Here is a 15774-nt window from a genome sequence, read left to right as displayed (position 1 = left end):
CTTTCATCTAGGGACAGTCCCCACTCTTACACCTTGGCACCTCCTGAGGCCTCATTCCATTTCTGCAGAGCAAGGTGGGGAAGAAAACCCAGATCCAAACTTTGTGTGAGAGGGCACAAAGTACATCCTGGTGCAACAGGAGGCTTGGAGCACAGAATCAACCCAGGCCAAATTTGTTAACAGCAGCTGCAGACTCAGGCTGCTTGGATGCACCAAGGCATCAATATCCAGGGTTTCATATCACTTAATCTCCTGCCTTGAGGAATTTTCCTGTGTGCATGTACACAGCCTCATATAGACTTATCAAATCTATCTTACAATAATGTTAGTAACTTGCCTCCCACACCTTATTTGGTAGACCAGTCTAAATCTGCACTCCTCCAGTGGTTTGAAATCATCTTCAGATTTCCTGTCTCATTTATCCATGATAACTTTATGAATATTTGATCCTGTGGCTTTTTTTCCTCAAATGAAAAGGCACCTGAAAAAGCAGCAGATTTTTGTGTTTTGGTCAGGCTCTCTTTAAAAGGATCAAAGCAAACCTGGCTGATAAAGAAACAAGAACCCCCCCCTAAGTATTTCATTTAAATATATTAAAAAACCCCAACACCTTTCACAACTAAGTAAATCCCAGTGTTACTGAACAGCCTACTTTGGATTTCAGATGTAGGAAAAAAGGAAAAAGACTGTTTATACTCACTTGCTCGTTTTTGATTATAACTCAGCAAAGGCAGTTGTCTGTTGGTATCAACTTCCCAAGAGTTCTGAGTGGAAATGACCTAGCCAAGAAAGAAAAATTAACAGGCTGTTCTGCCAACTTGTCTTGGTTGAGACATGCTACCAAAATGTGCCATCTCTGATACAAAACAAAATGCCTGAGCTTAGACTTGTATCAAAGGAATCCTGAGCACTTAGTTCATAGCTTAGAGGATTAGTGCAGTGGTGATATTTGGTTGTTCTGAAAGGCTTTACAGAAACAAAACAGGAGAAAGTTAGCTGTTAATTTAGTAGTAGTTTAATTGGCTGCAGATGCACTTGTGATCCAAATGTCAGATGTTTATCTCAAACCCACAAATGGCTGTAGAGCAGAATTCTGAGAAGGTTTGCCTGGGCCCTTTATTTAGAATACCCAAGCCCAGGGGAGATGGGTATGTGAGGCTGTACCCATAAGGACAATAACTATTTATTAATGGCTGTAGAGTATGATGGCTGTTTGTGTAATGCGATCACTCTGTTATGACAAAAGCTTGGCAGCATCAGCATGTTTGAAAGAGAATTAGAAATGCTTTTCTTTCTTAATTCTCCTCTCCTGCTGTTTTTAATATGATGGACATTGTGGTTTTTGAGAGTTTGCTTCAGAGCCTTTTGCCAGAGCTTTCATTTCCATGGAGCAGAGCTGACACGTGAGTGGAACCTCTTCCCATCACCGACAGCCTCGCTCTGCCACTTCCAATCTGATCAGCACAAATGCTTTTCTTTCCCTATCAAATGCCTTTCCAAGTGTCACAGTTACAGGGTGATGCAAACCTTTTGCCACAGAATCCAAGAAACTACAGAAAGCCTGAAAATGTGCAGTTCAATTACTCAGGAAGGTTTGAAGGAACACAGGGTACATTATTTTTGAAGCAAACTGGTTGTTGATGTAAGATTAGCACACTTAACTTGTGCACTTCAGAAAACCAAAGTCATCTCTAATTACAAGTGCCAAGTACTAGACACATCCTTAATTACACTGAGTTCCTAAGAATGGCATTTCTTCCTTCTATATATAACCCTTAAGGAGATACATGAAGTTAATTATAAATAATTTGGTTTTACTATGTAACACAATGTTTCTTTTATCTTCCTCTTGTAGTTAAAGTCCTGTACTGATATTGAACAAGATGTACTCAGTGAATGCTTAGCTATCCAACAGCTGCACACATCTTCTCAGCACATCCTGGATGGGAAGTGTGGCAGATCTGTAGCTCCTCATGATTTAATTACAGGTAAGAATACTTCTAATGAGTGTGGTGCTAAATTTGTCATACAACAGAGGATTCAAAGCAGAAAAGATTTGTCACTGTGGAAAGTGATGAAAACTCCAGACCAACAAATAAGATGAAATAATTAAGCGAGTTGTTTGCTAAGGCCTCACTTTTTTGGTTTTTCAGCATCAGTCAGAGAAATAGCTGCTGTTAATTTCATGTGAAGGGGCAGCAGCCCTGCTGAGAGTCTGTCTCCATCCATGTGTTCTCCTTTCAAAGCTGGTTTGGGCAGAGTGCAGGTGCAGGAGCTCTGCTGAGTCCAGTGGATGCTCTGGCACAGAGTCCCACCAGGAGAGTTTTCTTCAGGAGCTGCAGGAAAGCTGAGGAGGCTGAATGTTACGATGCACTTTGGATAATAACAAAAAATATGGTGATACATGAATGGGAGAAAACTCGAAGGTGAAATGTCAAACCTTCTTCTAATAATACTTCCTAGTATTTAATCTTCCTTTCTGTATTTTCTTTTGTTCTTGTGGTTCGAACAAGAGTTGGCCCTTTTCAGGGATTTTAGACTCTTCTATACATTTTATAGGAAGAGAAAAAGAGGATTCCATTCCCTTCTGTGGGAAATAAGATACAGATTCACAGTTTTGAGCCCCAGCAGAGGATCCTGAATCAGGGATGTGCATTTTGAGGTCCTGTCTTGAGGTGGCAGAGAGAGGCACTCCCAAAGACCAGCAATGTAATTGTAATCTGCCTTCTGCAAGAATCTCCTCCTTTTTTTTTGATTTCTCCAAATCTTCAAAACAAAAAATCCATTTTGCTTAACATCTCCTATTCTCTTTTCTAGTTCAAGTTGCATTAAAATGTTGGAATGTGAGTGGTGAACAGAATGGAGTAGAAAGGGAAATACCCCATCATTCTGATGTACTTTCCCCGGGAGTCTGAACTCAGGGCTTACATGTGGCTCCTTGAAAAGTGGGAGCAAGCTGGAGGGATTTGGGGTTGATTTCCAGTCTCTGGTGTGCCACCTGCTCTGAATAAGGTCTGTGAGGGCAGCAGTGGCCTGTGCTGTCCCCTTGACAGCCCCATGTGGCAGGAGCATGGCTTGGCCTCCCCCTTCCAGGCAGGAGCAGTGACATTTTCCTCAGAGCAGGCTGCACTTCAGAAACAGCCTCAGATTTCAAGTGACAACAATAAAACAGGAAAAGAGTTATTAACTCACAGATAAACAGACCATCCCTAACCCCTCAGTGTCATTTCAGGGAATCTCTTGTGAAATGAAGGATTTTATCTGTCCATAACTCTGGCTTTGTCTGGTATGATTTCTGTGCTGATTATATCAATCCATCATCAGGATGTTGTAAAAAAACTGTAAATCTTCCCTGATACTTCCATCAGGTCGCTCCATATGAGACCCCATCAATGCACAGTATGAACAAGTGCCAGGGAAAAATAAATCAAGACTTGAAAGACTGTTTTGCAGTGAAACAGAAGTTGCTTCATCTTATGTGCAGTACAGTCCTGAGGCAAAACTGTTCCTCTGTCATTATTTAGGGCATATAAACCAAAGTGCTGATCCTTACAGAATTAAAGCATGAGGACATTCCTGCTGCCACCTATAGTCTGCAGTGATTGCACATTTGCTCTTTCAAATAAGCTGAGGTAATATTTTTTGAGAAATCAGTTGTAATTCTGTATGTAGGCTATAGATGGATAAATATAGTGTATGATGTCCTCATATTCCACTTGAAATATGAAAACATTCATGGTTTGGGCTTTTGAGTTTGGTTTTTGTGTTATTTTTTTCAAAGAAACCACATTATTAATGTGCAGAGCTCTGGGCTTTAGGGATCACTTGGATTCCTGGAGAATTTCAATTTTGTCTTTCTCCAAGTTAAAGCACATTTTAAATATGTCAGGGATGAAAGCCCATCACAGAAAAAAACCTAAATATTAAAAAAGGCCCCATCCCTTGTGTCTGACTTCAAAGTAGGTAAGACAGTGAGCAGAGGAATGTTTCTGCAGTCAGAGGAGCCCATTGTTAGCTGGGATCTTCCTCCTTTTTCCCACCTCATAACTAAAATGCATCATGGCTGCACAATTTAACTCTGCCTGTGGACAAGAGCTTGTGTCACTCTGGTCCCACTCAGGCATTTTCTCTGGGTTTTATTGTTGTTTGCCTGCTCTCAGCATAAAGCTGAGGGGAAAAGGCTGCTGGTCACAGATGCTCAGGGCACTGTTTTGGCCACAGATGTTAAGGTTAAAGGCCAAGACATTTAAAATACTGATTGATGATTTCTATTTACAAACTGAGATGGTCAATGTGTGAGGAGGCCCAAGGTGCACAGGCCTGGCATGGGCTGCCCTTGCAGGAGTCACTCACAGCAGCTCCAAAGGCTTCAGGTACACAGAATATTAGTGCTCAGTGCTGAAAGAAATGGAAGAAAAACTGTAAGAGGAAAGAAATTTTGGAAGTACTGAAAATTATACTGAGACTGGATTAGCAACTGCTGTTCCCCCTTGACTTGTTGGTCTGTGGGAGGGAGCTGGGGTGAGGCAGCACAGGGATGGCTTGGGGGGATGTGGGGGCACCATGTGCCAGGCTGGGTGTGAGTGGTGCTGCACAGAGGTGCAGGGACAGGAGAACTCGCTGGTGACAAACCCTGAGAGCCTCAGTGCCCAGGCCCAGGCAGGGGCCTTTTCCCTGAGGTGTGATTGGGAAGTCAAAGATAGATCTGGGAGAGGATGTCCCAGCTGGAGACTCTTCAAGCCCAGCAGCGGGCACTGGGTGTCCACCCCAGCAGTTCCACAGATGGGTAAATTCCTCTGCAGAGGGTTGGGGCTGGCAGAAACTGGAGGTGCCAGGGATTCTGGTTTAATTTGGTTTTCTTATGTGGTGGGTTTGAGTTCAGGGATCATGTGGGACTCTGCTGCCCACACAGAGTTGTGGGGTGGTTTTTTTAAACATCTTCTTGCTCCTCTAGAGGGTTAAGTTGATTGTAGGTACTCAGCTACTCTGTCTTTCTCATCACCTCAAGGAACAGGCCAGAGAGACATCCTGAACAAGCATGAGCTGTTCAGGGATGGCATTGAAAGATAAAACATGAGTGTGTTTGCTGGCCACCACACTGCTAAGATTACTCTTTTGTGAGGGCTTTTGAGCTTTTTGCACAAGTTACTGCTGGGCCAGCAGTGTGGGAGCCTTAGAGCATGAGCAGCTTGGTTTAAGGTCTGCAGTCTCCTCCAGGCTGGGCTGTCAGTGTACCTGAACTGTGCTGTGGGAAATAGAGCTGCAGTGCAAAGTGACACTGAACAGTCGAGGTCAAATTTGGCTCATCCTTCAAGCCTGACATGGAATGTATGAACAGTGAGGATCGGAGGGAAGTGGAAATTGTTGTATTGTGAAATGCACTCAAGCCACCAGTGGAAAAGCATTTCCACAATGTAGGATCCTTGCTACTGACTTACTGTTACCAGAAGAGGCTTTGACAAATAAATCCTCACATCACCTGGGAACATCTGATTTCTTAAAGCCCCTTCTGTCTGGTGTGCAGTGCAGAAAGCAAGTTGTTTTCACTGGCTGGTTGACAAATGTTCTGTCTAGCTGGAGACAGAGATGATGTGGTTCAGTTTTGTTGCTTTAGATCTGTCAGCAGCTGAGGACTCATTGTTCATGAGGGGTTTTTGACTCATCTGAAGCCCCCTGACAAAGGTGGCTGGAATCTTGCCTCGGTGGTTCTGCTCTTCAGTCACACACAGAAACAGATGCTGACATTCAGATGTTGCTTCTCCACCCCAAGGGTGTCACACATTCCCCTCAGCTCTGGATTTTCACGTTGCCTTCTGCTTATTCCACATCACTGGGAGGGTTTGGGAGGGTGCAGTCCCCAGCCCTGCCAGTGACACAGCTGGCACATGGCTCTGTCCTGGATGTGCAGCTCTGCACACACCGAGTGGGAATGAGCAGTGAATGGTACAGGAGGAGAGATGGCAAAAGACAGGCCCAGAGGGGTCTCTGTGCTCTAGGGCTGGACACTGGGAGCTGGCAGACCCCACTTGCTGCTCACAGACTTCAGTGTGAGCGGCAGTTCTGGTCCTCACCCATGTGCACATGCCCTGGGAGAGTGGGACAGAGCTGTGGCAGATGTGTCGTGGGCAAAACTTGAAGATGAGAAAGGCAGAAAAACTGGGAAAAGGACAAGAAGTAGACTTTTCCCAGAGCAGCATGACAAGGAGCCAGCCCTCTTCCCCTGCCATATGGTGGCATTTGCATTCTCCATGCTTGCACTCCTGTGATGTCTGTCACCACAGAGACCTGTCTTGGTGTATGATCACTCTTCAGAAGGGAGAAAAAATCTTAATTCCAAAAAGCCTAATCCCAGCATCTTCATCCAGGAGCCCTGGACAATGCTTCCTCAACCATGGGTGTGCTTGAGGGCATGGTAGGAACTTGGCTGTTGGTGCCTCGCTGCCATGGTAGAGGAGAGTCCCCAAAAATGGTACACGCACCCTCCATCAGTAATTCTGTACTAGCAAACCTGTTTTCATGATCTCATTAAAAAATTCTCCTTGTTCCTCTTTGCATTTAATTTATTGGGATTTCCTTTGTATCAATATGTGGTATTTGTAAATAGTCTGGGATGTCCAGCAGCTTAGTAAGGGAAAGTCAAATGACAGAGTTTGAAATGAGCAGCAAAACCCCAGGGTACCATGGTCTGTTTGCTGTGTGAGCTCCATCCCCTGAGCACTGCAGGGAAAGTTAATGCTCACAGCTATGGGAAAGGCAGGGTGGGAGTCCCACCAAGCCCTCGTGGCTGTCAGGAGGGTTCTGCAGCTCTGCAGGGTCAGAGAGGAGACACCCACATGCCCAAGTGCCATGGCCCAGCTGTGAGTGCTGCTCAGGTCGGGAGGGGAATAGGGCAGGAGCTGGGGGCTCTGCAGGTGTTACTGATGCTTCCTTGCTTACTCTGTTTTGCCACTGCTGTGTTGGCAGGCATGTACAGTGGATCCAGCAGCAGCCACAACGGCCCCTCCCCAGCGGTGCTGCCACCTCCTCATGACCTTCCTTCAAGGCACCTTCCCCTGGACTCCGCCCTGCCCAGCCCACACCACCACCAGTCGCCGCTGGAGAGTGCCAGGGACGGGTATGTGTGTGATGGGAGATGTGCTGGGCCTGGGTCTGCCGTGGTCATGGACGATGAATTGTTTATTTTACTCTGCATGGATGCTGTTCAAAAGAAAACACTGGCCCAAACAAAGCAATTTTGTTTGGTTTAGAATCATGGAATAATTTAGTTTTCAAGGGACCTCAGAAGGTCATGTCATCCATGCCCTGTGCAAAGCAGGGCAAACTTGGACATCATTATCAGGTTGTTCAGGGCCTTGTCCTTGTCTTTGACAAAACACAATGAGATTTTTTTCTTCATAGCATGCAGTTACATTCAGATTTTAATTTTGTTTTTTAGTCTTGCTGGATGACTTCTCATAGGTTTGGATAAGCACAGAGAATTTTTCTCAACTAACATGAGAAACCTCTCAGAGGGTAAAACTCGACCTATGACTCACTCAGGAATTGGGCTGTGTTTGCCTTCGTAAGGCTCACTGAGTGTCAGAGCCACGGCTTTCTCACTTCCTTGCTCTCTGATAAGGTTTTTGCAGTGCACCTCTGAGCAGCAGGCCAGATCCTAATCAGGGAAGAGTGTTTAATCCCACTGATTGCAGATTGCACTGCTACAGCAGGGGTACGGTTGCATGGCTGCAGGGTGTGAGATTTCTAAAGCGCCGTGTGTCAAGGCTCTCATACCATCTCAACAGTAAAGAATCTCTGCAAGCCACAAAACTGCTCTAACCTTTTTGCTCAGATTTCTTTGGTGCCTGGCCTCATTCAATTCATACTTACAAATTCAAATTCATACTTACAGTTTTACTTCCCAGCACTTTGGATGGAAAATGGACTCTGATTTGGCCTTACTAATGGGAATTTAACATACAGAGAGATTAAAGGATTTTCCTTCCCTAGGAACATGTTGATGTCCTTTAGCAAATATAGCAATTAAATGTAGAGTTTTCCCATCCCCTCCAGTGGCTGACCTTTCCCTTCTTTTATATGGTGCAAGGAAAGGCCAGAAGGATTTTAAGCAAAGGGCAGAATGCAGAGTGTGTGTGGCATGGAAGAGGTGTGGTAAAGAAATTTACACCTGGGGTGGTTGGAGAACAATCTGATTGAGGAAATTCAATTAGGAGCAAACTAGTCCTTCTTATTTTCCTAATTGGGGATGAATTGTGCAGCAAGCTGAGCTCCTGTGCCCTCTGCTCCTTCAGCCTTCTCTTCTGACCTCGGCTGGGAGCAGTGGCAGTGTCCCCCTCCCAGTGTGATGGACAGGCTTACCCTGTCCTTGTCCCACAAAATGCCTGTGCCCAGCCCTTCTCCTGCCCTGCCCTGCCACATTCCCAGCCCTGTATTTCCTGTTGGCAGACTCATTCCCATGGCAGAGTCACAGGAGGCACTGGACATTACTGCAGATAAACAGGAAGTTTTCTGTAGCAGACAAGGCAGTAGGTCAAATAGGAATGGAGACAGACATTCCAGAAGTCATCCATGAGCTGTTCTTCCCTGCAGAATGGGACAGCCTGAGCCTGTTGGAGTGGGATCCCTCCCTCTGACTGCTCCCAGTGTGCTGCTCAGCTGTTTCCTCTTGGAGTTGGTTCCTAGGGGAGTTAAGGCAAAAATCCCAACCAAGAATGAAATAAAGTAAGGATATACTATGGGAAGGATTTAGCAGGCTATTGGGAAGGTGGATTTGTTTCTAAGGCACTTTGTATTCTGGTGCTGCTAACAAGAAGTGAAAGCAAAGGCCTGAGCAGGGTGAGGGCAACAGACGAGTTTGCAGTTTGAAGGGTTGGAAGCCCCCAGATGAATTCTCATTCCTGCCCCTGGTGTCTCCATTCCAGGGCACAGCACTTCCCTTCCAGCAGGAGCACCATGGCCAGTGGGCTGAGCCTCTCACTGAGCTCAGACACAGCACAGTTTCCATCAGAATTGTCTCTGCCAATTCCAGCTTTAGTGCAGTTTGGATTCCTTCTCTGAGGAGACAACAGTGCTGATTTCTTATCTCAGTGCTCATGTACCTAAGGAAAGTCTTTGCCCAAATATCCTGTGACAAAATGTGGGAGTGAGATAACAGATTCCTAACCATGAGCCAAACGTCAGGGAATGGAGTCTGGAATGTATTTCTGAATAGTTATTTTAAAACAGGGCATCCAGTTTCATGACATAGTTACTTGGAATTTTTCAGCATCTCAAATACCGTTTTCTAAACTCAAAATAATCTTCATTCAGCATTGTCATTCCCAGTCCAAGATCCTCCTGCTGTATTTAATGCTTTATGCTTACATTATTCATGACTGCTGAAATGCAGCCCATACACGGCATCTTAATTGCAAGTGCAGAAACTTTGTGTGAACTAATTAATAATCCTCGAGTTTCATTTAGCAGGGTTTTCTTTAAAGCATCCATCCATTTAACTGGGCACAATCACTTAACACAAAATGCCAGCACTAAGGCATGCTGTTCCCTTGGCCAGCCCCTGGCAGTGCCATCCCTCCTGGAATGTGCCAGGGGCTGCAGTGGGAAGGGAGCCCTCCCCTGCCTCCTGCACGGCACCGCTGCAGCTCTGGCACTCACAGAGGGTTTGCCCTCACTGTCAGCTCTGTGCAGAGAATTCCTGCTCGGGGACGGGGACCGTGACAAGGCTGGATCACTTCGGGCAGCCTGTGGCAGGAACCAAGTGATTACTATCAAGAAATCTAATTACTGAGTCATCAAATGTGTGAGATGCCAAAAACTACACGAGGCAGAGTACAAATAGTCTACTCAAGTTTGACATGAGATTCAGAATTTGATTTAAAGGCTTTTTCTTTTTTTTTAACAAAAAAAGCCCTATGTTACACTGTCCTTTGCCAAAGTCAATACCAAGTGCAGCAGTCAATTTTCCCAAATGGTTTGCTGAGACATTTAAATAGTTTGACAAAATTATCTAATTCACTTGAAAATGTTCTAACAAAATCTGACCTCATTACCGAATATATTTATACTGGCTTTATTCAATATGGAGCACATTTTTTCAAATTCTGGAATGAAGTGTATGCTACAGTAAAAAAATCTACTTATATTGATATTAATTTGGCTAAATGTGGTTGGCTGAGAAATACTTCAGCATGCAGAAAATGGTCTTGGCATGATCCAGATTAAAATGTATATTTATTTTTTATTTCAGGTAGCAAGAGTTTATTTTAGCATTTCTTGTAGCATTTGCCATGTATAATGTCAAACTGGGTTTCATTCTGCCCATTGCAAAAATAGTCTATTTTGATTTGTAGCAGAGTGAGGACAGAAAAACAGCTTTTACTATGAAATCTTGGGTGAATGTTGCACTTGGCTTGCTTTCCACTATTTTTTTAGCTGTTATTATCCAAGTAATCTAAAAACATACTTAGTTTCATTTGTAGACCATCTCTGTAAATTGCAATTTAGAATATTCAGTGTGATAAATTATCAGCTTTAATGGAACTGATCTGACTGAAGTTAAGTGACTTTGAGTGGTGGCACCAAGTTTGGGATTTGCACCAATTTAGTGCAATGGCCCAACAAGGTCACTTTGTGGGAGCTGAACACGATCCCTGTGTGTGTGACTGAGGCTCTCTGTCACTTGTGTGCTGTGACAAACAGCACTCCTGTTCCCAACAGGAGCTGGGGCACTGACAAATAATGACTTGATTGGGAGGGTGATGTGTCTCCAAGGGAAAGGAAAGTGAAACCATTTTTTTAATACTCCTGTGGTAATTTAGGTCGTTTCTGCTCTGTAAACACACCAGTAAATGAAGAAGTAGTAGGATTAAGACATCTGTGATGGGCAGAGGTGGTGATTAATGAGGACTCTGAGCCAAATCTGGTGAGCCTTTGCTATAAAGGATTAGCTCTAAGCAAGGTTAGAGGGAAGGGCTCACACAACTCCCTGTGCCTGGGCTTCTCCCCAGCCAACTGCAGCCAGCTCAAACCAGGGGCCAGACCCCCCTGAAGTGACACTGACCCCCACAAAAAATCACAAGAAATGGGATTTAAGAACTATCAAGTGAAAAGAGACATTTTAATCAGGGCGCTTAAACATCAGAGTTTTTGTTTGCTCGCTTCTTAGCACCTGTTATTTCAAATACCACAGGAATACTTCAGTGTAAAGAGTTCTCTGTTAAAAACTTAGTCCTTCACTTCTTTTTATGTGAAGTAACATGAGGTACACAGAGCCTCCCTTCTGCTCTACCAGGGAACACCAGATTAGAAATCCCTGATATTTTTAAGCTTGAAACGAAACACGCAGGATAAAATCTTGTCAGTTGCACAGGGGAGATTCTTTCCTGTGCTGTCTCCTTGAGCTGCCAGGATCCAGGCCAGGTAGAAAAATACATTTGTGCCCCTAATTCTCATTACTTTAAGAGACAATTAGGTGCCTTAGCCACTTATGTCTGATTCTTATTAACCTTGTTTATTGATTAATCTTTTCAATTAAGTTTGTGAGCTCATATAAATCAATGGACTAGGAATTGACATGCTGTTAGGAACTTTGTAGGACAGAAACTTTTATTCTCTAGAAGTACTTTGGGAAACTAAATACCTGCACAGCTTTTCTAACAGACCAAGGAGATCCATCCCTCATTCTCTGTGGATTCCACTGGAGAATACTCTTCATTTATAACAGAATACACAAGTCAGTGGTTTAGTCTTCCCTTCAAAAGCACTAAAACCAGTAACAAGAAACAGATACCTCTGACAGCTGAAAACATTTTCAGTGGAGGAAGCCAAGAACCCTTCATAATTTATCTCAGTGTTATGGATCTGAGCACGCAAAAGGGGCATCAGTACATCTGTCCAGAGAGAACAATGTACAGGTGCTGCACTGGGCCCCACCAAACAAAGAAAATCTGTAATTAAAAGCATCTGCTTCCAAATCCCAAGTCATTTTTCTCCTTGGAGAAAATGTGATCAGAATTCATTCCTAATCATGTCCAGATAGGCTTATACAGGTTCCCCCCTCCCCTTAAAGCAAAATTAGCATTAGCATGGGCTTACTTCAACAGCAGCATGCTTAAGGATAACCTGGTGCTGGATCCTGGGGTAAACACTGTTTGTCCATCAGCAGAAATAGGTGGGCAGGTGTTTTCATTTGAGTTTCTGAGAGGGCTGCACTGACACTCAGGATCCTGGGAGCCTCTCAAAGTAAGGGCTGAGGTGCCTGCCCAGAGGAGACACTGTAAGGAAAACTGAGTGAGAAATCAGAGAGTTACAGGAGAAGGTGGGAGGTTAAAGGAGATGGTCAGAGTAACTCAGAAAGCATTTAAGATTAATTCAGCCAGAGCTCTTCTGCATTACATTAACGATTTTAGCCATTACTTGATTTATCTGTATTTAAATTTACACTAAACATCTGTAAAGCTTTTTTTTCTCTCTTTTTTCATCCAAATTTTGTTTGTTTTTAAGCAGAACTGCTGCAGTTTGATGCAAACCATATACAAACACAGGAGTTTATCATGGTGTAACAAATAATGAATCTATTTTAACATCTCCCACTATTGGGTAGTGTGTTCTGCCTGGCAGACCTGAAGACAGCAGACATCAGGACCTGTGCAGAACCCACCTGGAAGCATCTTGCTGCCTGTTTGCCAGAGAATAATGACCTTAAATGACTGAACTAAGATAGGTCAGTCAAGCATGCAGCACATGCAGATAATCTGGAGTAGACAGTCTCTGTGTTTGATTACATGTCTTTCTAATTCACTTCCTGGCAATCACTTGAACTTAAGGCACTGCCCTTTATTTAAATATGCTTTTATATTTCTTTGACCCTATTAATAAGGCTTTTCTTTCACTCCAAAATACCTTTTCCTGCTAGATTGTAAGCTAGAATAATTTTTCAAATCTCCCTCCTGTAGTGACTTCCACTGTAGCAATTCATCAGCTTCATTTCAGAGGTTATTAAACAAACCCTTATAAATACAAACATCCTTGGAATGGCACAGATCATGATCCCTGTGATCCCTGTGAGGAACTGCTCTGCAGAAATTGCACATCTCAGGTCAGAACAATTGTAGAGGTACTCATTTGACACAGAGTGTGTTTGTGTGGTTTGTGAGCTTGTGTAGATGATGACTTGTGTGACAAACACTGAGTAATGTTCTGTGCCCACTCAGATGTGCACATGTATTTGCTAGAGCAGCCAAGGCAGTATTTCAGTATTTCAGGAACTCAAGAGCAAGCTCACACAGAGAACCCCTGAGTGAACCAGGAGAGGACTCTTAGGGCTCCTTTGTGATTCTGAACATGAAATTGCTTTTGTATCACTGTTACTGGTAACACTAAAAACATGCTAAAGCAGTTAAATGGCCTGTGACTCTTCAGTCACATGAAAGTTGCTGTGGATAGTGTTCTCCATATTTATGAAGCCCTTCTTACTCCCTAGAGCTGAGCAGCTCCTGCACTTGTGGGCTTGGCTCAGCGTGGGTGAGTGAAGGTGCAGAACTGGATCCAGGTAATCCAAGGCAGCATTTTGAGTGAAAATTAATATTTTGTGTTTGTCTAAAAGCCACAAGGCTGCCATTGCCTCGGCAGTACTTTGAGGATGTCACACACAGGTGTGTCACAGGCTGCAGCTGCAGGAGAGCAGGGACAGAGCTCTGGCCATGCAGGAAAACCAGAGACAAGGTGTTGTACCTTGGAGCACCTTGTGGTACCCTGGAGTCACAGCCCTGTGTCACAGCCCTGGGTGCTCAGTTTATAGGAAAAGGTAAGAAATGCAATGATGCCCAGCAAGGTGATCTGTGTCGAAGGATTTATTATATATCAGGGAGAGAGGGGGAAAAGGAGAAAGGAAAAGAGGGAGAGAAGGAAAAGATTCCTTGCATTCCAGAAACGTAGCCAGAGGCACCTGGCAGTGATTAGTGCAAAGGTTCACCAAACTTCAGATAGAGTCTGTCTTACAGAAAAGTCCAAAGGAGTGAACGGTGTAACTGTTTCCTGAGCATGTGCTGACAGAAATTCCCCTAGGGCAAGACCCAGAACAGAAACACGTGGCCAGAGATTGGGCCCTATCCAGGGACCTGATTAGCAGAGCTTTACACATCATTTTTAATATTATGGGAAGAGATGAAAATCCGTGTTAACTTTTTTTCCCATTAAAAAAAAAATAATCTCCTGGTCCTGGAACTGAATTGGACTTTCTCACAATATCAGTGACTATGGTGCTTAGGGGAGAGATTTTATGAATGAACTGGTTGGAGTGCTGGGTTTTATGGGAGAACCTCTTCTCATGGAAACTCTCAGTTCCTGTAAGTGGCTACAGAGCTGCACTTCAGATAAAATGTGGAGCTGCTTTGGTTTGTGCTTCTTACTCTGGTGCTTTTTTTGCTATTTTTCTTTATGTTAATCTGAGTTAAGTCATTATTCTCAAAAGTCACAATTTTTCAATCTGGCCGTAGTGCTGTGCATGTTACAGAACAGTCTTATAACCCAAAATATACAAAAAATGATTTGACATAAAGGACAGATGTTTTTCAGCCTGGATTTGGTCCCGTTTCCACTGAACTTAATGGGATATGGGTTGAGGTTCTTTGTCTGGCTGAGGAATCTGCCAATCAAGCCATCACACCATTAAAAAAAAACAGACCCAGACAGTTTTCATATTGGAAACATCTCCATCTTACATATTTCCATTTGCAGTTATACTTCATTCCTATTTATAATTCAAAAATCTTATTTAAAATTCATTTTTATTATTTTTCAATTTTCAGTTGTTCCACTCAGTATTTACTAAGTATACTGTATGTAGTGTTTGGCAATCAAGGTCTAGTCAAGCCCTCTTATCTTAAAGAAGCTTTATAATTTCTTATTCTGTTAATTTGTCCTGGAACTGCTATTGAACAAAGACTAAAGCAGAGGGGTGATTTATTTCTTCCTCAGACTAAGCACTGTGGGTATATAGAAAACACCTATCCAGACATTGTGATGGAAATCTCAGAACAACTCAGGTCCATCTGTATTTATATTTTGGTTCTTTATGTTGCACTGATACTGGAACAGGAAATTTAGTGTGCATTGGGAGAATACAGAGATCCTTAGACACCCATGCTTGCTTGGGGAGGCTGAGAGTGCAGACAGGATCAATAATTCTGAAGCAAAGTCATGGTGCTTGTAGGTGTTTTCTGTAGGTCACTGCTGGCTCATGGCATACACAGGTAGCTCCCTCACACAGGCCTTAATTACAATTTAATATAAACTTCCACCATCCAAAATGTATTCTTAAAGCGTGGTCACAAGAAATTTTATAAAAAGTTTCAGTGGGATTTCTGGTTGAGATTCCTCACTTAGAAAGTGAGAGGAAGATCAATCTTTTCTATGTTTTGACCTAATTTTCCCTTTTAAAAAGTCCTTCTGTTAGGACCAAGATTTCTGAGTATTTCCATTGATGTGACAAATGCTTTCCAGTGGAGCTGAGGAACTGGTTTGTTGTCCATGACTGCCACTTGGTTTCATGATTCTTTGTGGGTAGAATCCCACTGACTGCAGGAGTTCTGTGGGAAGGGCTGTGGAGCTGGGCCTTTTCAGGCAGTGTTGGTGCAGAAATGTGCACAGTGCCACAGACAAGGTGGTTACTGAGTTAGGCTCAGTTATTCCCAAAGCTTCCTTTTGGTTCTGTGTGTGAATCACACAGGATTGTTCTGAGTAGTGCTTTTCCTTGATTGCCTGCTGATGCCTCCT

The 15774-nt window shown here is 43.6% G+C and overlaps 1 protein-coding gene across 1 annotated transcript in view; it reads left to right on the top strand.

Annotated features, from left to right (window-relative positions):
* The window catches only part of GLIS1 (GLIS family zinc finger 1), a 176515-nt gene that overhangs the window by 148099 nt on the left and 12642 nt on the right, over positions 1 to 15774 (top strand). Inside the window, 2 exon segments of the mRNA XM_064720276.1 lie at positions 1856 to 1988; positions 6964 to 7114. Coding sequence (XP_064576346.1) covers positions 1856 to 1988; positions 6964 to 7114 — 284 coding nt within the window.

This window comes from Zonotrichia leucophrys, chromosome 8 (assembly GCF_028769735.1).
Source record: "Zonotrichia leucophrys gambelii isolate GWCS_2022_RI chromosome 8, RI_Zleu_2.0, whole genome shotgun sequence".
Taxonomy (NCBI): Eukaryota; Metazoa; Chordata; class Aves; order Passeriformes; family Passerellidae; genus Zonotrichia; species Zonotrichia leucophrys.
The sequence above is the reverse complement of the archived record's forward strand: the minus strand, read 5'-3'. Positions and strand labels throughout refer to the sequence as shown.